Source organism: Sebastes fasciatus, chromosome 2, assembly GCF_043250625.1.
Source record: "Sebastes fasciatus isolate fSebFas1 chromosome 2, fSebFas1.pri, whole genome shotgun sequence".
Classification (NCBI taxonomy): Eukaryota; Metazoa; Chordata; class Actinopteri; order Perciformes; family Sebastidae; genus Sebastes; species Sebastes fasciatus.
Window position 1 is genome coordinate 27,988,559 of NC_133796.1, and position 26,064 is coordinate 28,014,622.

A 26,064-nucleotide genomic window follows, 5' to 3' on the forward strand; every position below is an offset into this window, starting at 1 on the left:
ATTAATTAGTGACATGTTACATGGACTTCACAGTTTTAATGGGCAGTGACTCAAGCAATCAATTCTAATTAGACATCTTCATGCACAAAACTAGGTAGTAGGGTTTAGGGATAGCTCTCTCCTGTCAGATTAACTCCAGGAAATAAATTCAGCAACTTACTACAGCTCCATCTGCTGTTTATACCGGTCGGAGAAAACCAAAGGCAGACAGTATGTCAATAATGTTGCAGTCTTTTGGCAAGCAGCTTGAATCAAAGATCATTTACATGCCATTTATTCATTCTCATAATAGTCTGTTTTATTAAAAATAAATCTAACAAAAGACAGAGAAAAACTGTTTTGCATATCTACTTAAGAAACATCACCCGAGATCAGTATCTCTACCTGGACTGAATTTAATAACTAACAAACCGCACTTTTAAGACAATAACCTCTTCCCTGCAATGTTGAAATACCTTTTGAAAACAGTTTCATCAAACGCACACTACAGTTACAGACACACTAAAGCACAGAGCCTGTGCATGAGCACGGAGCCCCATTGTTGGCACTCATTCACTTCAAGATGCAAATGGGTGGATTTGAAATTCAGCCTCTGTGTGTTATGCTTGGCTACTTTAATGTTGTATCTATGCTGGGGATTATTCTCTCTACAGCGGAAAAACCTGTGCTTGAATGGCAGTGCCCTCAAAGTAGCTCCTACTGCTTTCAATGGCCTCCAAACGAGATTAGACCCGTGGCTGCCCTCAGTCCCAATCCTCTGCATTCAGATGGAGCGTAACCAGCCTGTGTGACGGTTTTTCTGTTTTGACACTGAGTGGGTGCAGTCGCTGCATATAGGGCGTTTTGGAATTGAGAGGTCAGAACAGAAGAAAGAAAATCCCTAATGCTCACTTTGGCGTTGCGAAATGATATCCAATAAAATGTCCTGTACTCTTTATGAGTATTAAGTTTATTGTAATTATAAAACAATACAAAAATATATTGTCATGTTACTGAAAATAACATGTCAAATGATTGTTCAACAGTTCTGTGTTTTATGGTATTTGGCACATTTTAAGTCTTATTTTTACTATATATATATATGTATATATAAATATATAACTATATACGTGTATATATATACCTATATATATACATATATATAGTTATATATATATATAGTTATAGTTATATATATAACTATAACTATATATATATATATATATAGTTATATATATATACTTATATTTATATATAGTTATATATATATATATATATATATATGTAATATATATATATATATATATATATATATATATATATATATGTAATATATATATATATATATATATATATTATTATTATATATATATATATAATAATGCATTAATTATTATTATAATTATTAATGCGATTTTTAGGTTGTAGCAGGCTCAGTTTTAAAGCTAGAATGAAGATACTGGCATCATATGAAACTAGAAACCCATTGGTGCAAACCATGTCATACTAGCTTGTCGGGAAGGACGCTCCAAACTTGCGCTAAATTTTGGTGAGGAAAAACTGGCATGTCCATTTTCAAAGGGCCCCTTGACCTCTGACCTCAAGATATGTGGATGAAAAAAAGCAAAAATATGTATATTTATTGTATTATTGAATGACACAGTCAAGTCAAGTATTAGGGATAGAAAAAAAAAAAAATCGCCTATGTATCGTGATTTATTTTTTTTAATTTTTTTTTTTAATGCCAGAATCAATATATTTGCTACATCTGAGTCTATGCGGAGGTAGAAGGAAGTTACCACTTTTATTGTTATCTAAGTAACATGACGTCATATCCGTTTCAAAAACCAAAACAAACAAGTCGGCTGCAGTGAGCCAAAACGAAAAAGTAGAAAACGGCAGTTTGCATTGATACGACCTGCACACTCACATTTTAAATACAGAGTGGTAAACACTACACATACAGTAAAGTATGGAAACACTTTGGGTTTCACACATTGCAGGAAAAGCAGAGCCTGACATCATGCCCAAAGCTGCATGCTAACTCTGTCATGGACACGAAACGTTATCGCATTGCGGTAAAGCCAGCCATCACTCGTATCTCCGTGGTCAAATCAGCTAACGCTATAACTGTAGAGCACCCACATACTGACATTTATGTTAAATGCATTCAAACGGCCCCGATGGAATTGACCATGGATATATACAGAGAACGGAGCTGACGGGAGAGCTAGCGACGGACCTGGCGAAGTTAGCAGAAGTATACACTTGTGACTGCGTCCGCTTTTCAAAATAAGGTGTTAACAATTGATTTGTGGGTTGCTGGAAAAAAATTAATAAATAATGCCTGACAATGACTGATATGTTTGACTTCAGGACATCTCTGACTACATACATGCTGAAAATCCAAGTTTTAATTTAGATTTTTTTCAAAATAAAAGTCCCTAGAAGTGTATGATTAAACTTTTTCCCATGGTCTAGTGTTAAAAAAATTAACAAATCACCGTATCATCGTAATATCGAATCACAATAGTTGTAGTATCGCAATACTTAAAAATCGCAATACAAATCGAAATGGGATAGTATCGAGTCGGGAGATGGGTGAATCGTCCCAGCACTAATAAGTATCTCAGCAAATATTTGATGGATTGCATGAACTTGGGTACAAACATTCATGTTTCCCAAAGGATGAATCCTTCTGACTCTGCACCTTCTCGTCAAAATACCCACTTGTCCAATCACTTCATGACAGTATATCTTTAAAAGTAATGCATGCATTTTTTAAGGCTAATTATACTTTGAGATAGATACAAACTAGGGCTGTCAATTGATTAAAATATTTAATCGTGATTAATCGTATGATTGTCCATAGTTTATCGCGATTAATCGCACATTTTTTATCTGTTCAAAATGTACCTTAAAGGGAGATTTGTCAAGTATCTAATACTCTTACCAACAGGGAAATCAATTGATACAAAACAATGACAAATACTGTCCAGAAACCCTCACAGGTACTGCATTTAGCATTAAAAATATGCTCAAATCATAACATGACAAACTCAAGCCCAACAGGCAACAGCAGCTGTCAGTGTGTCGGTGTGCTGACTTACCAATGTATCAATTGATTCCTTACATTTTCTAGTTTCATGATACCAGTATCTTCACTCTAGTGTTAAAACTGAGCCCGCTAAAACGTAAAAATCGCAAGTTGCATTAAAGAAATTAACCTGTAATCATACATTTCTGATAAATATTACATCCCTGACCTCTAGCTAATAATGATTTTCTTTTCCCCAATTTAATTAACTACATATGAGATTATGATTTAAACATTTCTATGTGGAAAAGGCATACATTCACAGTGTATATAAATAAAGAGATGACATTACACGCTGCTAGGTAGTAAGTCAATTACTAAATAACAGGCTTTATTAAGGAATGAGCTGTACAGTGCTCAAATCTCCTGGGTAGCTCTCTTTACTCGACTAACTCCAGGTCGCTGCTTTATAATAAAAACCTTCAATCAGATGCCACCAGTAATATCTGACAAACTCATTCTAGGCCATTATAAATAAGTGTGAGTCTGTATTTGGGCTGCATGATGTTCTCAAACAGTTGGCTGTGCAACAGAAAGCATTTGTCCAGCAGTTTGGCCCCATCCGGTGAACACCTCAGACCGGGGGCCGTTTCCTTTGGCACGAGGCACTGCTGAGGCTGGACCCTCAGCTACAGTAGTCTTGGACTACATGTACTATTTTCACACCTGCATATGAGGCCCCTTTTTTTGACACTGCTTAGTTTCTGGTCACCACCATTCACAGCAGTTTCATTCACATCACTGCTAAATCACAGAATTGAATGGAATAAACAGAATTACATTAAATAAAATGTATATAAAAGAAAGTTCACCTTCTAGTTTATAGATTCTCTTTTGCATGCAGCCTCTGTTTTGTCCACCCACTTTCTCAAGTGATATGGCTGGTGTTTTAGTTATACTCTGAAGGGGTATTGGTGTTAGAGTTTGCGTTGGGCAGTCCTACATTTACAGGAGGTAGAAGGTCTCTGGTGGTCTGAGGCTGGTTTCTGTCCTGTACTGACATCCTTCTTGACCACAGACCTGCGCTTGTTTGCACTCGGCTTTTTGAAGGGTTTCACACCAGCATGAATCTGCAGGGATGAGATTTAAATTCTTCTTACATAACATAATTAACTATCACATCCATTTTAAAACAGCTGCATCGCTACACCTTTATTACCATCTTCTGTAATAGGTGAATCTGGCACCATCTAGTGGTGATTTAATGTGAAGTTTGCATGGCAATATGAGAGCACAAAGGCAGTTAAATAAGAAAGCTTGTGTTTAAAGTCCAAAATGTACAGCTGTAGATATTTCTAGTTTTTCAATTTAGATCGAAACCTGTAAAATTGAAAACTACAAGATATGTTGAGTGCTACTGGAAATATCATTAAAACCTATAAATCAAAACTAAATTGAGGTTGTAGGAGGTTCAACAAATCTGTGAGGTGTCTTGAGGTGGTCCCGGAGTTTCAGAGCCGTTTTTGTGTTGGACCCGGCCTCCACTGCTCTCTTTAGTCTTCATTCAGGATAGAAGGATAATCCAAAGGGAAAGATGAGAGATCGATACCTGGATTCTATAACCATATATATAGTAGCTAAGGGCTGACCTATAGAATGGTAGTTTACTTTAAAGGACCAGTGTGTAACAATTAGGGGGATCTATTGGGAGAAATGGAATATAATATTTATAACCATGTTTTCTTTAGTGTATAATAAAAATAAGAGTTGTTGTTGTTACCTTAGAATGAGCCATTTATATCTGCATAGGGAGCGGGTCCCCTCTCCACTAGGGCTGGGACGATACACCTATCTCCCAGTTCAATATGTATTGCGATTTTTAAGTATTGCGATTCAATATTACAATTTATTGTGATTTTTGTTAACTTTTTTAACACTAGACCAGTTGAGTCATACACTTCTAGGTACGTTTACTTTGGAAGATATTTAAATTAATACAATAAAAATGTTTGATTTTCAGCATGTATGTAGTCAGAGATGTCCTGAAGTCAAATATTAATTATTGTCAGGCATTATTTCTTGAATTTTTCCAGAAACCCAAAAATCAAAGAATAAAGATATTTCCGTCACAAATTAGTTGTATTTTCTTTTTAATTTATAAGGGGCATGTCGTGTTTTATACTTCTGGTGAACATAATCCAATCAATCTTATATCAATATATGTATTTTGTATATACAATCCTCTTTGTTAACACCTTATTTTGAAAACCGGACATAGTCACACGTGTATACTTCCACTAACTTCACCAAGTCCGTCACTAGCTTTCCTGTCAACTCCGTTCTCTTTATACATCCATGGTCAGCTCTGTTTGACTGTATTTAACGTAAATGTCAGTATATGGGTGCGCTACAGTTGTAGCGTCGGCCGGTTTGACCACGGACCACCGCAATACGATAACATTTCCTGTCTATGACAGAGTTAGCGTGCAGCTTTAGCCGTGATGTCTAGCTCTGCTTTTCCTGGTAATGTGTGAAACCCAAAGTGTTTCTATACTTTACTGTATGTGTAGTGTTTACCATTTGGGATTTAAAATGTGAGTGTGCCGGTTGTGTCCACACAGACCCTCCACTGTTTTCTGCTTTCTAGTTGTGACCAGCTGCGGTTTGTTTTGGTTGACGGATACAGGACTGATATAACGTCACGTTACATTACTCAGACTACAACAATAAAAGTGGTAACTTCCTTCTGCCTCCGCATAGACTCAAATGAAGCAAATATATCAATTCTGGCATTAAAAAAATCGATTTCTAAATAACTAATACATTTTAAAAAATCACGATACACAGTCTCGATTTTACTCTCCACAGAGTCCGCCATGTTTCAACAATAGTAGACTAAAGTAGACAAAAAAATTACAAATGGCCAAAAACGTCAACATGTTTGTAAAAAGCGGTTTTGCTGTAAGTGTTAAATGATCTACTTAATGGGACAGTCTTAGTTAAAAACAAGTTAATTACCACATGAGGTAAGTGATGTGTAAGCAGACGTAACAGTACTTTAATAGATAAGTAGAAACTTGACATCTCTGAAATCATTTGGGAGTCATAAAAAGTTAGCGTCCTGAATAAAAACACACACAGGCAGGTGAGGTCAAAATGTAGAGCTGTGCTGAACAGACATACCGGCTTGGTGGATGTGGAGGGTGTACAGAAGCTGCTGTTTCTCTTAGCGTGGCTCCTGCAGTTGCTGTCTGATTCGGTTGAAGCGACCCTGGGGAGCGGGGATGGGTCCAGTGTGCTCTCAGAGGAAGGGAGGGACAAGTTCTCCAGAGTCTGTGTTTCTATAGTGGACAGTTTAAAATAACATCAACATCAAGTATCTCTCTCTCTCTCTCTCTCTCTCTCTCCCTCCGTCCCTCCTCTGCTTCTCTGTTCCTCAGTACATGTAATATAATCAAATGTCTAATATTAAATATTACAAATACTGTGTAGACTTGACTAATTTGACCTTATTTGGTAACTCTGACATATCCAATGGTACAGGGTACAGCACAGCCATTCCTGGTGAGAGAAATTGTTTCTGAATGGCTGGCCGGTATCTGTTAAAGCAGCAGTGGGTAGAAATGGAGCAAATATAATTTTTAAAAGTTATTTTTATAAAACGGTCACTATATCCTCTGATCAAACGGTCAAACTAGGCAGCGCAGATCAAATATGATTCAATATTCTATTACTGTAATGCCTATTTCTCACCTCAAATGTTTTCAGAAACATCTTGTTGAGTACTGTTTAGCTGTAAAATGAGAACGTTTGTGACCCGGCAACCATGTTGAGATCAGTTGGGGAAATACCAAGCACCGCCCACCAGAACAACTTGTTGTATATTATCGCAAGCACAATATTGTTTATTCAAGTTATCTACTCATGAGAAGGGTTCACTTATTATAATTATGTTAAATCTTCATCATTGTCTTACTTTCTTCCTGTTCCAGGTGAAGGCGCATCATCTCCAGCACATTGGACGGCATAGCAGGCCCATTAGTGTCACCCTGTTGGACAAAGCACCCCATAAGAGCTCCTCCTGTGACTCATTTGGTAAAGTTTATGAATGCAGCTGGAACAATCATTGCCTTACTGTAATCCAGGGGTTTTCTAGTAGCTGATTAGCAGACATGCGGTAGGCAGGGTCCGCCTTCAGAAGGCAAGTCAATAGATTTTTTGCTGTTGAGACAGACCCGAGATAATTGTTGAGTTTGTTAGTAAAAATCTGGACAGTAAAACTGCATGTATGCAACATCCTGTACTGCTTGTCAATGAAAAAATAAATTCCTTCACTCCACATCACAAACAATTACTAATTTTGAATTATTAAGTGTCACCTGCATCACTGACTGTGGCCCAGATGTTTTGAGGAAATTTGACTTCTTTATTCATAATCTCCTCAAGTAGGTTTGCCTTTGTTTTGGACACAAACGGAGACTCCCCACACAGCCTGCAGGGACACACAGCTCAGACACATGTATTCACAGTATGTATGAGTACATATATATATATATACATATATATATATATATATATATGTATATATAGTATGTGTGTCTACTTACAACATATACATAACGACTCCTATGCTCCACACGTCACACCACTGGCTGTAACCTCGACCGCTCATCATTTCAGGTGCTGAAATTCACACACAAACACAAATGTATGACTTTTCTTTTTCTGAGATATGAAAAATTCAGGGCTTAAAACTACTAGTTAAAATTCGGTTTTGACCACTAGTTTTACATATTATTTGTATAATGTTTATCAGCATCCTCACAAGGACACACTCGCACAGCACAAGAACAGGATGTGATATACAAGGCAGTAATGCATATCCACAGCTGGTGGCAGTAATGAGCATTAAAAAGTAGCAACGCACCAATAAAAGTGGAGGAGGAGAAGAAGGGGACTGCAAGTCGGAACAATGCAGGTTTCACAAAAAATTTAAAAATGTTTTACAGGTCAGTTGGTATTTAATTAATGCAACAATTTTTCAGCATGCAAAGTAAAAGTGTACAGATTTAGTGTTTCTCACCAAAAACATAGAGTGTATCCTTGAGGCCGTACAAACATGTTGAATTCATTTCTGTTCTCATAAAACTTCACAAAACAAAGCCAATTTGTAAAATACTTTGAAACCTGCATTGCTTATATCCATGTTAACATCGCCTAGGAGTCTTCTTTACTAGCTGCGACAGCAACGCTGGTATTGTTTTCACCTTGTGAGGAACTACAACAGAGGCGGTTTTGAGTACTTGCCAGATGTTTATATTTCTTTTTGTCTGTCCAACCTGTTCTAATTCCAACTCGTGACATACTGACATTTGGTCAGGACCTCTTGGTGCCACTTTCTAACACACTGGGTAGCCCAGCACGTCAAACTATGATGCTCCACTACGGTTGCAGTAAACACGTGGTTAATGTTGTGAATTCAAACAAAAACACTTGCATAAGGCCTTTGCCTTTTTCGTATGCGTTACGTTACAAACGTCACGCAAAGAAACCTTGCACTCTGGGCCTGATGCCTTTTATTATATTCGTTGCGAAAATTTGCAGTACAAGATAAAACTGTATTAATTACGTGGGTGCAATGGATAGTGCTAGTCCCAAACGGGGCTAATGAATGAATGACATTAGCAAGAAGCTATCGTTTAGCTGCCTCAAACATAATCACTGGTCCAATTTAGCGTTGCAGCTAGTGTGATAACAAGACATGTAATATTGTAGCTTGCATGCACTACATATTTGTATTACTGCACTCTACACTCAGCAGTAATGTGCGTTTGCTAGTAAAGCACAAGATACAAACAAAACAGGGACCTGCTCATTAAAACATCACTCCATAGCACGACTATAGGTCAAAAGCTCAGCAGGGTACCTTCACATAATGATAAGAATAGATAGAAAATATACCAGATACATTCCACATGCAAAAATAGAATCACATTCACTGCTTACAAACTTAACACCATGATGTATGGAATTTAGAAATTTCCAACTTTGGCACCTTCAAGTGGTAGAACTAAAAAGATACTGCAAAAGCCGCTACACCACTCATTCAAGTAGCTCAATCCTTGTGGCCTACTTGCATGCTGTAGGAGATATAGGTGTCTTACCCATATAGATAAGAGTCCCACAGGCCTCCGTCATTTGGTTCTCAATCCCTACACCACCTGTCTTCACCGATAATCCAAAATCTGTCACCTAGGTAGAGAAAAGCACATAAGAAAAAGGTGATTCAAATAAACATGATTTAGATGTGCTGACAGAACCCACATTGAATTCTTTGTTAGGTGCTTTTGTCAGGAAAACAAGGCTCGAGCTTGAGCACAAACAATGATCCTTGAGGATTTACGTAAATACAAACATAGCAGTTCAGGCTGTACGGGTCCACATATTTGCAAAGAGGTATCACATTATTACAAAAGCAAAAACAAATCCAGGAGAGAAGACCAACTCTTGTGAAATGAAAGTCATTTATGCTGTGCCACGAAAACACTTTTTTACAACATGTACAGTATGTGGGTGTTTGTGTATGTTTATTTGAGACAAAGAGAGAAAAACAGAGAGAGACGGGGATGTTTACGCCGTGGTCTAGCCTTGTTTTAACTCGCACACCAGGTATCTGCTTTGGCTGGCTCATTGTCAGTGCACACAACATGCTGTGCTCAGCTGGTAATTTGTTTAAAGATACAGTTGAGTCTCTCTTTGTAAAGGTATACTATAAAGGAAGACCAGAGGGAGTCTGTCATAATGAGGTATTATTTAAAGCCTTTACTCAATATAGAGGCGATAGTGGGCGAATAAAAAGTGCCCATCAGAGGCTTGTACTCTGACAGAGAATGGATAAGAAGCGGTGATGGAAAGTTTCACACTTTGTGTCACCATCTTACCTTGATATTGATCCTGCCGTTATCATCCTCATCGAGATAATTCTTCACAAGGATGTTCTCAAGTTTCAAGTCCCGGTGCACTATGTCTGTAAGATGGAAGGAGGAAAACTTTTACACAGACTTACTGGGTTTGAATAGTTTTAACAGGAATGTATGTGACAATGAGTTGTAATTAATATTCAAACCACTGAGAAGCATCACACAACTCTGCAGTTTTCCTCAATTAAATACCAAAATGATTCCCGGATAAATCATTAACGCCAACCATGGCTCTGAAGAAAATAAAGTCTGTGATCAGAGTTAAGTGCAACATGATTTGCTAATATCAGTCACCAGAATAAACTATGTTCCGCACACACTAACACGGTGTTTAGCTTGCTTACAGTAGGCAAGGCTGAAGGGCCTCGTTAACAAAGCTTGGTGGAGTGAGAGAAGGCAGGAGGAAAAATACAATTTGCCCTGGGCAGTCCTTTTCACCACACTGTTTGAAGCAACCAATTATAAAACGCAACAGTGTTGATGGTGTGTGGAAGGTAAGTTAGACCAACTGGTGTGCACAAAACAAACACCTGAAACGGTTCTTTTTTCCTTCATTCATTTAAGACATTTTTTGCTCAATGATACCTGTTCTTCTGACTGCTTGCTGACAGCTGAACTCTCAATTTCATATTATAAATGTATTTATTTAATAAGTATACATACTGTAAATAACAATTACACATTTTAAAATACACTCATCAGTTCTGCATTTCTTCCTGGTGCCTTATATTTTAGTATAATACTGAGAAATCATAAAACAATTGGATCTGCAGTGTTAGTTACATGCAAAATGTACCATGTTACCAGGATGTGTTAGCATTAAAGCTCAAAGCACAGCTGAGCCTAAGTATAGCTCCGAAGACTAACAGCTGAATGTGACAAACAGCAGCGGAGTCTGACGAAGGACAGCAAAAATTTGATAATCTGAGAAAACCCAAACAAATTTAAACTTATGATTGGTCATGTGACAATAAGGGGTTCTGGCTACCTAATTCAACGCCAGCGCGTTGTCATTGGTATCATGAGTGAGGAAAACCAGCACAGCGGGACTTTCCATGTGAATACACACCTATTAATCAGTATTGCTCAGCTTGTTGTAAATTAACCACATGTAACGACGCCTCATTGCCGGGCAACAACCTCAATTACCTCTAACCACAGATTTCACCATGAAAAGGGGAAACACCATTTCCAAATGAAAAACGTAAAATTAAATTTATGAAGTTTTTTTTATTATTGCTCTCTTATCAAAATGAGCAACACTTCTATAATAAAGCCATAATGGCAAGGAATCTCACGTCATTGAGGACAACACAATAATGGCACCATGGAACTACTATAACGTAAAGGGAAGATTCACCAATTTTCAACCTTATCTCTATCTATCCGAGTTAGGGATATAGTGTGAAAAGCGCCTGCAGTTGTTGCCGATGTTCTCTGTGTCTAGAACTCTGAGGCGCAGCTGCAAAATCTGTTGTTCTTACTACATTCAGAGCCATCATTTGACGTGACGTAGTTGGATGCAAGGAGAACTACAGATTTTGCAGCTGCGCCCCAGAGAACATCCAGAGCTATTCCAGCTTGAATTTCTCTGGGTAGCCAGGGGGCGTGCTCTAGGTGCTGCTCAAAAACGGAACGTCCTTGTTCTCTTCGCTTGTATTGCAAACTAGTTAAGTTTCCAACAGCGAAAATGGCATCCCAAAATATGAGTGCAGAAGGTGTTATGGACGAGGATTTTTACAGTGTACATGCAGCAGGGAGGAAATAACCAGCGGGGACCCTCCAGAACATGAGGCTCTGACACCAACTGGTGGTGCCTTTGCTCAAATTGCACTCCGATGCCAACAGAAACAGTCATTCTGCTGCAATGAATGTCAGCGTGGGCAGTTTTTGATGGATGCTGTCGCAGACGCCAACCCCGAGAGTGTGTGCTGGAGAACTTCTTCAGGATCTCAAAGATAAACCAAAAAATACGACTAAGACCAGCAGGGCCGAAAGAGCAGATAACCATTCAGTGAGTATTTTTGTCACCGAACGCTATTGTAAGTTAATTTGTTGAGTTGCCTCTTGGCGAAATGCTGAGTGAATTTAGGTTGGGCTTTTATTATGAAAGGAAAAAACGGAAGGAGTGGAACTGTAATGTGCTGCCATCGATAATGTGTAAAATAATAAAGAGTTGTTGCCGTCTTGGTTCATGCTGGTTCGGACTAGGGAGCCTCCATGTTTTCATATTTATTACCTGCATAAGTTTAGGAGCAAGTTTAGCAGCTTGCGCGCTATGTATCCTGGTACATGAAGGCACTGCGAGAAGGAGGACTCAACTTCCTCAATCAATGTCACGCACACAAATTTTCCCTTTAACTGAAGCACACTTTATTCAAAACACAGTCTGAACCAGGCATGAGGTGCCTGAAACATAATCCAAGACTACTTGTTCCACACTAGAGTCTAATTACTGTAAGAATATGAAGTAACTTAGCAACAAGCTAAATAGCTTTGTTTCACTTGTCTTCTGGTTCTAAGTTTCATGTCTGTTGCACTAGTAACCACACCAGGGTGTTGTCACACCTGCAAACACCCCTATCAGTGATTTTGCAACATGAGGACTCCAATCACTGGAGGTCATCAACAACTTGATTTTTTTAGCCAGCGTTAAAAGATGATTTGTAACACTATCAAAATATCAATCTGTAGAATGACATTACCTCTTTTGTGAAGGTAGACGACGGCGTCAGCTAAGCTACAGATGATATGCCTCGTCTCGTCCTCTGTAAGGAACTTTTTCCGCTGCAACAGCTGCTTCAGTTCACCTCCAACGCACAGCTCAGTAACCAAATAAGTCATCTGGAAACAAGAAGAGAAAATGCATCTTACCATATAACCAATTTTTGTGTGCTTATAAGTAACATTTATGCAGAGACACACAGTAATAGATTATGATATGTCACACGCATTATACATAACCCACTCTCGATTAGTCTTAAAGGTTAGAAATGCTCACCTTAGCCGTGTGGTAGACTTCCTGGAGACATATTATGTGAGCATGGTTCACTTGTTTGAGAATGTTTATTTCATGCCCCAGCATCTGGGCTTTCGAACTTCCTGCCTGAAGTGACAGAAAGTCAAATCATTGATCGCTGATGGAGTTTCAGTGTGGTCTCTGCAATTTGTTTCTTTCTCCAAACATTAAACTCTCTATTAGTGCAACTTTTTAAATCACATTAAAAAACAGGCGTCCCAGAGCACTCACCGCTGGTCTGCAAACCTCCTTAATAGCCCATTTCGTCTGTGTCTCAATGTGGGTGGCTTCATAAACAACTCCAAAGCTACCTTGACCCAATTTCCTTCCAAATTCATAGATTTCCTATGGGGATAAGAAAGAAAACATTAATACATTTGCAATCTACACCTGCTCACTGTCAGTCAGAGACAGCAGAGGATTTCCCTTGAGCTTGTGTTTCAGACTTTAAGATCATTTCACTGTTTTGGATTACAAAAACATTATGTCTTAACTCAAGACCTGAATTCCAAAGTACATCCTAATTTCAAGCTCTCTGAAAAAAGCTGAACATTTTCAGGTCTCTGGAGGAGCAGAATATAGTATTTCTAATCAAGTTACAAATGATTAAGTTGCTGCTGCAGTTCGTTCAATCTCAGGTCTAATTAACTTGATCATTATCTGTGTGCATGCAAGGCTGAGCACTGGCTGCTTCGGATTTGGCAAAGGGAGCAGTCAAATTCCCCAATGAAGGGGGGCTATACAGCAGCAAAGTGAAGTTTGATCCTCTTCTAGTGCAGATAAGAGTGCACTATAGAGGTCACCAGTGAATATGTGTGGCTTCTTCAGTGGTGGCCCCATAGCACAACACAGGACTGTAGTGGGATCATGTAAAGAAGCTCTCCATACCCTCAGGTCAGCATCATTCTCCAGGCGTATTAAAGGCACATTCCTCTCCAGTGTGATGCTGGTCCGCAGGGACATCATGTTCATGCCTAATCCACGGACATAGGCTTGTGTCATCTAGAGAAAGAAGGAAGTCAAGAAATTATTTTCAAATAATAACTGCATTTCTTTGACATCAATTATTTTATCAGAAAAATGTTGGTGTGAAGGCACTCATGGAGAGGGAATTCTTAAAATCTAGTGTTTATTAGCCGCTTTCCATTCCGCCCACTTTTTTTTAGAGGGTCAGGATGGGGGACAGAGGATGTTCAGGGGTAGATAAAAAGTCAGCAGTAGATGTAGCGCCACCACCCCATGTAAAGGGCAGATGAGGTGGTTTGGCACTGGAAAACTTTAAAAAGGGATGTTGAAGAACCAGGTTGATTAGCAGGAGTAGAGCACAACATTTTTTATTTATTAACAACAAGTTTACTGACACAGAGGGCAAAAATAAAACCTGGGAAATTCAATAACACTAAATCAAAAGAACACCAAACAAAAGAAAGCTGCAGCCTCACAGCATGCTGCCAACTCCCTTTTCCTCTCCCCCTTACTCGAGTGAATGGGATTTTACATCCTCAGCCTGATCTAACTGGAACCTGCCACCTGCCCAGGTACACAAGTATAGGGTGAGCTAAACCGAACAAGCATCTAGATTCACACAGAATAATGAACAGACCATTAATACAAGATCTCTAAGTTACTGCTGACATCTCAATCTACCAATAAGCACACCACATATTATACAATATCAATTACTGCAAAACTATTTTACCAGTGTCCAGCTCCTCCCTGCTAGGAGGACATAATGAGGCAAACCCAAAGAACGTATATTGCTAAGAAGTGAAAGTCAATTATACGTTCCACTGCAACGCCAGCGCCCAGCAGCAGACCTCCGACTCCGCCATTTTGCAATAAAAAAATTTAACTGTAATCGAGTCGACTCCCATAATGACACCAGTTAAATGTCCACTTACAAAGTGCCGTACAAAAATATTTCTATTCTATTGTCATAATTTTAATGTCTCTACCGAAATGTCCTTTGTTGAACAATAAAAATATTATAAATATGCATACTATTATAACTATTTACTTATTTACTTGCGTTGAGACATTAACAACATACTTTTAATTTGTAATAATAATAATAATGATTATAATAATGAAAAAATAAAGTAAATGAGTCATTAATATTAAGGGGTTCGGTGTTTCCTGGGAAGAAAGCGACTGTAGAGGGCTAATGGAGTCCCCCTCTTTTTATTATTATTAGTAGTAGTAGTAGTAGTAGGTAGTTATTTGTTTTTTTATTCTTTTATTTATTTAAAAATGTATTTATTAATATCTTTTTATCATTACCATTTACTTTTATCTTTTCCTTACATTTATTATTATTTATGTAGTTATCAACATTATTACAATTATCATTTATTTATAAATAACTAGACATACCTACACATGCCTATGACACACTTACACAACACACTTTCATAAATGCACACAAACACTTACAATACTCCCACTAACAAACACAATAAAAAAACACCTGTTTCATACATCATATGTTAATGTCTGTATATTTTGTGTTACACCATTGTCTGTATAATTTGTCACCTGTTTGTACTATGTCACACTGAATAGAAACAAAACAACGTACTTGTAATTGAAGCTATTTTACCAGTATTGGAGACATTCTTTTTAAATTAGCTCATGAAGTTAATTCAAGAAGTCTACACTTCAAGAACTAGTGTACAGAATATCTCTGAATCTTTACTTCCCCTAGTCTAGTCTAACTTGTCATTTTTTTAATCACTGGTTTATGACCAAACTTCTGTCTCAGTCTGAGACCATATTAACTTTAAGCACAATTTACCCAGCTTGAAAAACAGTCTCTAACGCCAAATTAAATGTAAAGCAATTATCAAGTGATGACTGGGAGCGATGAAGTGGATCCACCACATGCACAGCAATTAATTATTAACAAGGAAGCGGTGTCTTTAACCTCTTCACTCTGATGCATTATTTTAGCCCTGACAGGGCTCTCATAACAGGCCTGTCTCTCCCATTATCTCCTGTCTATTTTCCAATCAAAACGATTGTGACAGCCTCTGGAAATTCCAATCACCTCAATCACAGCTCATTTGTGGAAGACAGAGGCATGTGATGAGTGTATCACTGGGGACTTGAAGTGACTAGAGGAGTAGGAGGGTCTTGTGCATGACAGAGGTGACTGGTCCTTCGCCCCAGATCCAAGATGCAAAGGAAACTGGATATCAGGTCAGGTCAGGGTGAGAAGTCTGACCTCAAAAAAGGGGTCACTATCAGACAGGTTTTAAGTTGCTTTAAGCCTGGGGTTGTCTATCTGCAACCTTTAGACCTGTTTCTAAACTACAGGTCAAAACACAAAATAGAATACTTAGCCTACTTTTCTGTTTTTTAACTTTATGATAGGGATGCACCAAATAGGTGGATCAGGTATCTGTGTTGACAATGGGGCCGATCTATTAAATTAAATTCAATGTTTATATACTATACACATTATAGACTGGAATCTTAATTCCTGTTGAAGTTTTGACAATTTTTTTGCTGCATTAAAAAGATTTACACTTGAATTGTAATTCCTGTTCATTTTTTAAGATTTTTTACCAAGTTGCTGTTGCACAAATTATTATTTTAATAATATATAACAATTCAGTAAATTTATATCTATGTGTTTATTTGTTACATTTTGTTGTACAAAGTTAAGAAAGCAATGTTTATGTCAAGCCTGATGTCACCTTACACATAAAAGAATGATCCCAGTCACTTCCACACAGTGAGGCATACAGCTTATTAATTAAACACTGGTATTGGATCGGTACTCGGTATCGACTGATACCAGGGCTTTGGGTATCAGTCGATACTGAGACGGAAAAAGTTAGATTGGTGCATCCCTACTTAATGACTTAAATGTTTACACTGCAGTTTGCACCCAAACACAAACCCAAACTGAGAACTTGAAGGGCTGGAGGAAGAATATTAACCCAGAAATGATCAGACTTGGCGTCCAAATGCAACCAAGAATTACTGCATTTGAACCCTGATCAACTCTGCCTCTAGAGCTGCAACGATTAATCAATTAGTTTTCAACTATTAAATGAATCTCCACTCCTGATAATCCATTAATCGGTTTTAGCAATTTTTAAAGAAAAAAAGGAAAAGTTTCTTTTTACTCCTCTATGACAGTAAACTCAATATCTTTGAGTTGTGGACAAACAGGACATTTGAGGACGTCATCTTGGGCTTTGGGAAACACTGATTGACATTTTTCACCATTTTCTGACATTTTATAGACCAAACAACTAATCTAGAAAATAATCAACAGATTAACCTACAATGAAAATAATCGTTAGTTGCAGCCCTAGCCTCAACTGTCAAGTTAAAAAAATCTTGGAAATTGTAAATGCAACTGAGAAAAGCTACCAATCGTTTTAACCCATCAGTAAGAGGCTCCTGCTCTTCCTCCCAAATCCCACCACTCTGACCCAAACAACATTCAAGAATCGCTAACGCAGTGACAAGGACACAGTTCTTTCCCGGCTAGCAACTTGGCCAATTGTGTTTGTTGCATGACCAAATTGCTGGAAATAAAACCTCTCAGCAGTGATGGGTAACAACTGTGCCCCTGTGCCACCTAAAATGCCTTCCATTAAGCCTAAATTCGGTCCAGGTACCTGGTACATCAGTAGTACTAACATGACATTTCAAAACCTCCTTGAAAGACCAAGCCTAGACTACTTATTATCATTTTTGTTGACTTGATTAGTTAAAGAATTACCAAATTCTGTGTTTGGATCTTTTTTCCACCTCTATATAGATGGACTGACCAAAGAATAAATATATGATTATTAACAACGTCAAATAACGACTAGACAGCACAAATTAACAATGTCAAATAACAATGGTCTTTGTTCGCACAAGGACACGCTGAAAGATGAGCAAACATCAGTACACACACCCTAACGCTATGGAAACACAGGCTGTGGTCCACCTTTACATCTCCAGTTTCAGCAGGAAGTAATCAGAGGCGACGGTTCATCACAAGTCAAGCCCATACTTGCCTCGTCTCTCCATCATTCTGTCAGACAGCAATTTGTGTTTATTTACACTACTGAGTGAACAAATATACATAGTGTCTAATGACTGGGAGTGTGTGGGGGGGATACTGTCTAAGAACTTAGCACACAAGAACAATGTCACTTTGGACCAGAGAGCACGGACATACAAAGGGTGACTCTGATCCTGTGTAACTTTTCTTCCCTTAAACCTGCTTGTCTTTCATTAACTCAAGGTATATTTACTCTTTCTCCCACCCTTAATGTCAGTTACACTCCTACTAGCCCCGAGAGGCTGCAGTGTTCTTTACATCCCACGCTATAAAACTGTTAAACAGGACTAACACAATCCTGACAATGTTGTATAAACAGAAATACAGTAATACTGCTGCTGATCTACCAGTTTTAAAGGCACCCGCAAGTAGGAAGGGGTATCTGTCGGAGGAACACAAGTGATGCTGACAATATGTGTCAATTAATAAATGAGTTAATCGACTAGAGCTGCAGCGATTAATCGATTAGTTGTCTATTATTAAATTAATTGCTAACTATTTTAATGATAATCGATTCTGGTTTCTTTACTCCTCTATGACAGTAAACTGAATATCTCTGAGTTGTGACAAAACAAGACATTTGAGGACGTCATCTTGGGCTTTGGGAAACACTGATCGACATTTTTCACCATTTTCTGACATTTTATAGACCAACAACGAACCAATTAATTGAGAAATGAATCAACAGAATAATCAACAGCGAAAATAATCATTAGTTGCAGCCCTATAATCAACATTAAATGAATCAATAATTTGTGCCCTATAGGTCAAAACATCTTATTTCAAGAACACCTTTTCCCATCTGCAATAAGAACTCTGCCTCCTAACTCTGAAATATACCTCTGCATCTTTGCGTCATGTACTTAAATATCCACCTTTCTTTGCCTACCCAGTAATACTGTAATTATCATTTATTGTATGATATGTTGTCAATGTATGAAGTCTCCCTTGTGCAATGTAGAAAATACATGTAGAGTGCTCCAGGGATGCCGTAATTTTGTAGGCCAACCAGGAAGTTAGCATCGCCCTGGTTCCCTCGACAAAAAAAACAATGGGATTTTTCCATTTGGTTTTGGATTATGGCAGAAAATAAACTCTGTGGAAAACAAACGTTTAAAATACTTACACGATTTGTTCAGCAAGATAATCTTCACAAATGAACACCATTTTTCTGATTTTTGAATTGTGAATGCAATCATCAGAAGTAAAAGTTAACGTTAGCCTATGAACAAAATACAACAAGTCGCATTCCCAGTTTTTCGGCAGATGAAATTTACATAATTAGCGAAATAATATATCCATAAAATGATATGGCTGAAAAGAATACCTTCCTTTTATACTTTTAAAGATACTGATTTTAAAATATATTTGACTACGATTGAAAACTTAAAACTCCAAAATGTGTATTTTATATCGTAGAATAAAACGTTAAAATCTCTTCAGCTTGTGTTAACCACAGACCTTATTTCAGGCATCTAACTAAAAGCCCATTCAAAAATCCCATTGACTTCCAGACGAGGCAACCAGAAGTCCTAAATTTCCAACTAATTTCTGGGTTTGAGGACTCATTCCTGCACCACTCTATACTGTGAACTGAGTCTTGTCACCATGCTGTACAGAAAACAAATTCCATTGACTTTGGTCATGTGATCATTAAAGTGAAGTGACCGCTAATAAATCTATTCTGACATTTATCAAGAAAAACATATTTTGATGTCAGCTTTTCAAATGTGAATATTTTCTGAATTTCACTGTTTATAAATATAGAAATTGTTGGACTGTTCTGACCAAACAAGATATATGAAGATATCACCTGTGGCTGTGGCAAATGATAAGATATTTATCACTATTTTCTGACATTTTAGAGGCTAAACGGTTAATTGTTTGATTGTAAAATTAATCAACACATTAATCAATGATGGAAATAATCACTATTTGCAGCCATAATGACATTTATGATTGGCATTCTCCAATAGAGTAACTGCATCATACCAAAGTCAGCAGTGGTGTATCCCAGAAAGAAATGACATACTGTATGCTGCTGAAACCACAGTGTCAGAACAGTTACCACTTTTCAATCTCAACCAGACCATCAGGATATTGCACATTTAAATGATTGCATTGTACAGGGCCTTTGCTTTCTTTAATGGAATAAATAGCAGAATAAATTAGGCTTAAGCAGCTTCTAATGATGCTGCCTCAGGCTGTAACAAGCAGACGCTAAAATACAGCCTGAAAATCAAACAAAAACAGAGTCTTACTTACTGCAATTAAAATGTACACTGCTATCCGTTTTGCTTGAGCCCAAATATTACATTTTTCTCATGTGAAACTTAATCATTTATTGACAGCTTGGCTTTGATGACAAATGATAAACTTCACAGTCCTAATGAAGCGTGGAATTACATTACCTGATGAGGCAAGAAATTGCATGTTTAGAATGCAAATATAGAGCCCATCTACTTCACTAAGTTATGAGGTGACTCCTAATATTATGCAGAGAGATTATCAAAGCTTGTGGTCTAAATGGAATATACCAAAAAGAACACATCAACGTTAAGTCATTAACCCCCTGAGACCCACAATAGACCCGTTTTTGTTTTTTTTAGGGGAGTACAGGGGGTCTTTAGGGTGATATGGCATTTCATCATCTGAAAGCTGGGAACCTGAAGATTAATTTGAGGTGCAGCTCAGCACTGTGTGTCACGCTGTTGTAGTCATAAATCAGAAATAATCATTAATTAATAATTAATTCATTGATTAATTAATTAATTAATTAATTACAAATAAATTGTTAAAGTGTGTAAGCGTTTAGAACATGATGATAGAAGTATATGATGGTCATTCCAATGCTGTATTATTTCTAATAAATTGCATTTTTGGGTTGATACCATTTGTTACACAGATTTGGTGGTAAATATTTTTAAAAATCAAGAATTGATAAAAATGATAAATAATCCCTCCAAAATATCGATTAAGACACCAAGACCATGAGGAACATCATAGAAAAAGCCATGCTGTGATTTGGTTTCAAAAACTTTTGACATTTAGAGATTTCTGCAAGAATTGCATTTTTTGGCAATTAAATGGCGAGCACTTCTGTTCTGGAAACTGCTCAGAAACCCCCTTATTGTCAATATATCTAGGAAAGCCATCCATCCTCTGAATGTCCTGGGTCTTTAGTTTGTGGTTGTAAAGTTTCATGAGGCTGTGATTATCCTAGAGGTCACAACAGGTCATTTAATACAATGAGGTGAAGTTTAAAAAAATTGCACAGCATTTGTATCCTTGTCCCACATTTTGAGACGATGTCCCACATTTTCATTGGCTCTAGTTTACAAAAGTCAAACCACTACAAGATTGACGTTTTTTAAAATCTGACTTTTATCCAATGGCTGTGAAGAAAGCAGGGAAGGCTGTCATCACGGCGCTGTGTTTGCTGTCAAACTGCGCACACGTGGGTCAAGTGCAGGTTGACATTTCACCGTCTTTGCTACGCTATGCCCAACAGAGAAAACTGCGAGTCACCGCAAAGTCACAAGCTATGCAGATTTAGGCGGAAGATGATGGAAACTACCACAAAGAAAAGGAAGTGCAGCTACAAAAAAAGACTGTGAAACTACTTATAAGTATTTATAAGCCGGTGGAAGGCGATTCTCAGAGTTGGTGAAATTTGACAGTTATTTTTCAATTTCACACAAGGGGGGGGGGGGGGGGGGGGGGGGGGGGGGAGATACGACATGAAGCTACACAGTTCATGTGAGTCTCACAACAAAACGTGAGGCTCAAAAAGAGATGCGCCGATCTATGGATGCATTCGGGCAAAGCGTAAGATGTTACGAGCTAAGGGGCAGAATAGAAATGTTTATTATTTAAGTTAGATAGACATTATATCAAAATTGAAGACTACCTCTCAGCCTTGGTAACGTTTCCCACATTGTCCCACACAAACATACTCTCTGTCCCACATTTGGTTTGTTGGGATCCGGTCACCCTAACTACAGGGCTGACAAAAAGGCGGTTCTTTAAGTTGCTATTTCTACACACAGCAAACAAGTGTAGTGTCCCTGTAAACAAATCATTTAAAGGCTGCTCCAGGAATTCTTTCTGTCTCCAATGGTCATGTTTGATAAGTCTATTGGCAAGAAAAACATGCTTTGCCAAAAGGAAGATCAAATTCTTGCCATTTGCTCAGAGCACTCCACATGTTGCTGGAAGATAAGGGCCAACAAATTCAAATTTTCTCATTGGTTTAATCCTGGTTAAGGCTAATCTCTGCCCTTGCTGGGCTCAGCCTTGGGAAGCTAGGAGGGCATACATCTAGAAAAAATGTAGGCCATAGCAGAAACAAGAACAAAATCAAATTCATTTCAATGACAACCCAGAGAGAGAACTCAGCACATTCATATCAGAATAAACAGATGTCTTACACCTGCAGTTATAAATCATTCATTGTCCAACTGCCAAGCTGATAACGTTGTGACGCTCCTCACTAGAAAAATGTGTTTTTAACGAGTTAGAACAAAAGATGCAGGACAACATAACCTTTAAGATCAAATGATGAGGCTTTAACTGACACAAAAATTAAAAAATGAGTACCTTTTTCTAATCGGGGGTGAGGTAACAGCTAACGTTTTTCAGTGCTTGAAGCGTTTAGTCATATTAACATAATCGACTGCTCCAGCTACGCTAGCAGTAACTTAAACTAATTAGATTAGTTAGTTAACCTATATGGATCAAGTGAAGGTATTTCCGTGCTCTGAAATGTTCCAGATATGTTTGCAGTTAGCGTTAATTAGCTTCCGAGCCTTCAATTACCTGAGACCCAGCCCATTGACTTGTGTCTTCTGTAGTGGACATTTTGTCCACATGCATCCCCTTTTACTCTTTTGAGCTACTCTATCAACCCCTGGTGTATTTTAAAGAGGACATTCTGGGCTTTCCAGTGATATGTCATGTGATAGGCTGAGACGTTGGGAACTTCCTCTTTTTTTTATCTAAAATAGACGTCATAGGTGAAAGCACATTTCATGGAAAGAGGAGAGGTAAATCAAATATTGTTTATCTATTGTTTATCTATTGTTTTTTTTACTATGATATTCATATATTTTCTTGTTTATTAACATGTCAGGAATGATATATTTAGTTCTTAAAGCAGTTATATGATTTGTCTTTTGAAATAATAGCCCTTTTATGAATGTCAATTGTAGTGGACACCAAGACCATCTTAATGTACTTAATGACTCCACATTGTTGTAGGAGACAGAACTGAAGCAGAGAGGATTCTTTACCAGATTCTTTACTCGTCGCATGCCGCCGCTTTGTCACGCCCCTTGGCATCACTTTATTTTCGGCATCAAGACCTCTATAGTTACCCTTGGCATCACTTTAGGATTAGGCATCAAAACCACTAAAGTTAGGTTTAGGAAATAACTACATGGTTGGGTTTAAAACTACTATGTTTGTACAGTGAAAATGAGACTGAACGTTACACATGAACATGGGACACAAATGAAAAGCTGATTGTTACATGACGCACGGGACACGAACAGCGGTCTCCTGGATGAAAGCCTTGTGTTTGTTGGACCCATCCACCTCCACTCCACTTCTTGGAGCATTTACTGTTGCAGCGGATGGGTTAACATTGTAGTTAATGGAACACCCTGTGCGTCCGGCACTAAAGGGCGCCTTTTGGGGCGGTACCACACGCTGACGGCTGTGGCAAGGCCTTGGTATTTGACGCCCTGGGAATGAGAACGGCCTGACAGTTCATTGCTTTGCTTCCGAGTGGTAACTCCAATCTGTTTCTCCAAACTGGGGACGGGCCGACCGCCAGGTAATACACTGACTATGGAGAATACCTCCTACAGTTCTACTTCAAAATACCCAAACCATCACTTAAATACAGTCAGGTAGTAGTGCATCATTGGGACAATTCCAGTGTTATGGTCTCTTGTTTACCATACTCATAAGCACAGACTTTGCATTCTTGAGGCAAATTGTATTTCTGCTTGGGAAATCTTCAGACCTCAATGATCACTGATACATGTCAATGATACATAGCAATATGTGTGCAATATGGGTGTTACATTACATGGAAGTACCCATTTACTGTAAATATAATTTCTAGTTTGTGTGACTGGCGACCTGTCCAGGGTGTACCCTGCCTTCGCCCAATGTCGGCTGGGATCGGCTCCAGCCCCCCCGCGACCCCTAACGGGATAAGCGGTTGCAGATGGATGGATGGATGGTGTTACCATGAATCCAGAATGATATATTTTTTAGTTTTTTCAATCAAGTTTAATGTATTTTTGGTTTAATATCACTCTACAGCCATAATCTGTACATTTTTTGTATCTTCTAAATTGGCTTTTAACAGTAAAATGTTCCTGTGGTCCACTACAGTGGACATGCTGTCAAATTAAAAATAAAAATAAAATTGAAAAAGTCTAAATTGTAAGATTTTTTTTAAACCCTAAATATTAAGGAAACCACAAAAAGATGAAAGTGGAAGACACTTTGTCTCCTCGGTTCCCAAGAGGATAGCCAGCTAATTAATAGCTAATTAGCAGCCTAATGATGTTACAGATAGGTAATTAACGCCTATTAAGAACAAAAAAAACTGGGATATTTTAATACACGTACTGCTACTCTGCTGTCCACCATATTGTAACGTTACAACAATATTAGTTAAGCTTGAAGAGTCATTTTTAGGTGAACTAGCTCACAGATGTAGAAGTTACATCCCCCATAGCATAACACACGTCGTCATGGCAACCACACATAAAGTGTCACAAGCTGACGGGTTAAAAACGTCTAAAAACACGATACAGATGCAACAAGTGTGATTATACGTCTGTTATAAAACTGAGAGCTCCTGTTAGAAGATTGAACTAGAGTGTGTTACCTCTCGGAGTGGGTGTTTTTCATCAGCAGGTGGTTGTTGTCATGAGGAGGTTGTTGGTCTGCACTAACTTTATTTAGGTGAGTGAGTGAGGAGGGAGAGCGAAGAGGGACAAAACTCCTCCGATGAATGAATGTTCGCTTTTCTATCATTACCGTGGCTTGCAGCGCCCCCTGCTGGCTCATGTGTGACATGACTTTAACATAGACTAAACCTCTCACTGGCTTTATGTACAATAAACCATACATCCTCTTATATAAGAATAGTTGAACCAGTTTTTTCCTCTGTGGCTCCCTCCCTGGATTTTTATTGGTCCTTAGTCTCCATCTAGTGGACACAACTGTGAGTGTTTTGTCTGAGTTGTAATGTGTTAATTCTTTACAATTCAATTTTGGAACAATTCAATTCACAGTTATCTGTTCAGAAATAAGATAAAGATAACCTAAGATAAAGTCAACATTTTTAAGTGTTTTGTAGTTTCATCAACTGTGAAGATCACCAGATTACCAATTGAATATAGAGAAAATGATTTTAAACAAATCTAAATTACATCATAAATGTAGATAGATGGATAGATGGTGTTCCTCAAGGTCTTGGTGTCTTAATGTGGTATTTTGGAGGGATTTTTGATCATTTCTATCAATTCTTGAGTGGTAAAAAATGGTTAAATTTAGCACCAAATCTGTGTAACAAATGGTATCAACCCAAAAATTGCTGCAGCAGCTTATGAGACATAATACAGCATGGGAATGACCATCATATACTTCTATCATCATGTTCTAAACCCTTATACACTTTTACAATGTATTTTCATTAATTGATTAGTTAATTAATTATATGATGTTTATTTCTGATTTGTGACTAGAACAACTTGACACACAGTGCTGAGCACCTTACATTAATCTTCAGGTTCCCAGCTTTCAGATGATGTACGCCACTTATATGTGACATGTACTGTTGACCTGCTATCTCCCCCTAAAGACCCCCCAGTACCCCCCTAAAAAAGACAAAAACGGGTCTGTGGGTCTCAGAGGGTTAACTCAGCTCGCTAACCTACTGAAAAACAGTTTTATCTGA

General features: G+C 38.0%; 1 protein-coding gene and 1 long non-coding RNA gene across 6 annotated transcripts in view; one reads left to right on the top strand and one right to left on the bottom strand.

Annotated features, from left to right (window-relative positions):
* The window catches only part of LOC141756885 (uncharacterized), a 219,437-nt gene extending 212,009 nt beyond the window's left edge, over positions 1-7,428 (top strand). For all 4 annotated transcript variants that reach the window (XR_012591540.1, XR_012591541.1, XR_012591539.1 and 1 more), the window contains one exon: positions 7,009-7,428. This is a non-coding gene — a long non-coding RNA (uncharacterized LOC141756885). The remainder of the gene's footprint in view (positions 1-7,008) is intronic.
* Positions 1,383-25,092, bottom strand: stk33 (serine/threonine kinase 33). Of its 2 annotated transcripts, none has more exons than XM_074616832.1 (13): positions 24,991-25,092; positions 13,904-14,017; positions 13,247-13,360; positions 12,998-13,102; positions 12,702-12,840; positions 9,958-10,043; positions 9,181-9,268; positions 7,624-7,699; positions 7,396-7,508; positions 7,152-7,237; positions 6,993-7,065; positions 6,200-6,357; positions 1,383-1,573 (listed from the first exon to the last, which is right to left on the bottom strand). In XM_074616832.1, the coding sequence occupies exons 2-13, from the start codon at positions 14,015-14,017 to the stop codon at positions 1,481-1,483; spliced, it is 1,245 nt and encodes a 414-aa protein (XP_074472933.1). In that variant the 5' UTR covers positions 24,991-25,092; the 3' UTR covers positions 1,383-1,480. The 2 variants fall into 2 exon arrangements, with proteins under 2 accessions (XP_074472933.1, XP_074472924.1); XM_074616823.1 differs by lacking the exon at positions 1,383-1,573 and adding an exon at positions 3,376-4,146.
* Between the last annotated feature and the right edge of the window lie 972 nt (positions 25,093-26,064).

Bases quoted from the DNA above. Each gene is read 5' to 3' on its own strand.
- stk33 (XM_074616823.1), bottom strand. From the start codon at position 14,017: ATGACACAAGCCTATGTCCGTGGATTAGGCATGAACATGATGTCCCTG. The intron at 12,841-12,997 runs GTGAGCATTTCT...TCTTGTTTCCAG, and splicing joins AAGTCTACCACACGGCTAAG to ATGACTTATTTGGTTACTGA. The intron at 7,700-9,180 runs GTAAGACACCTA...TGTGAATTTCAG, and splicing joins TGGGACTCTTATCTATATGG to CACCTGAAATGATGAGCGGT.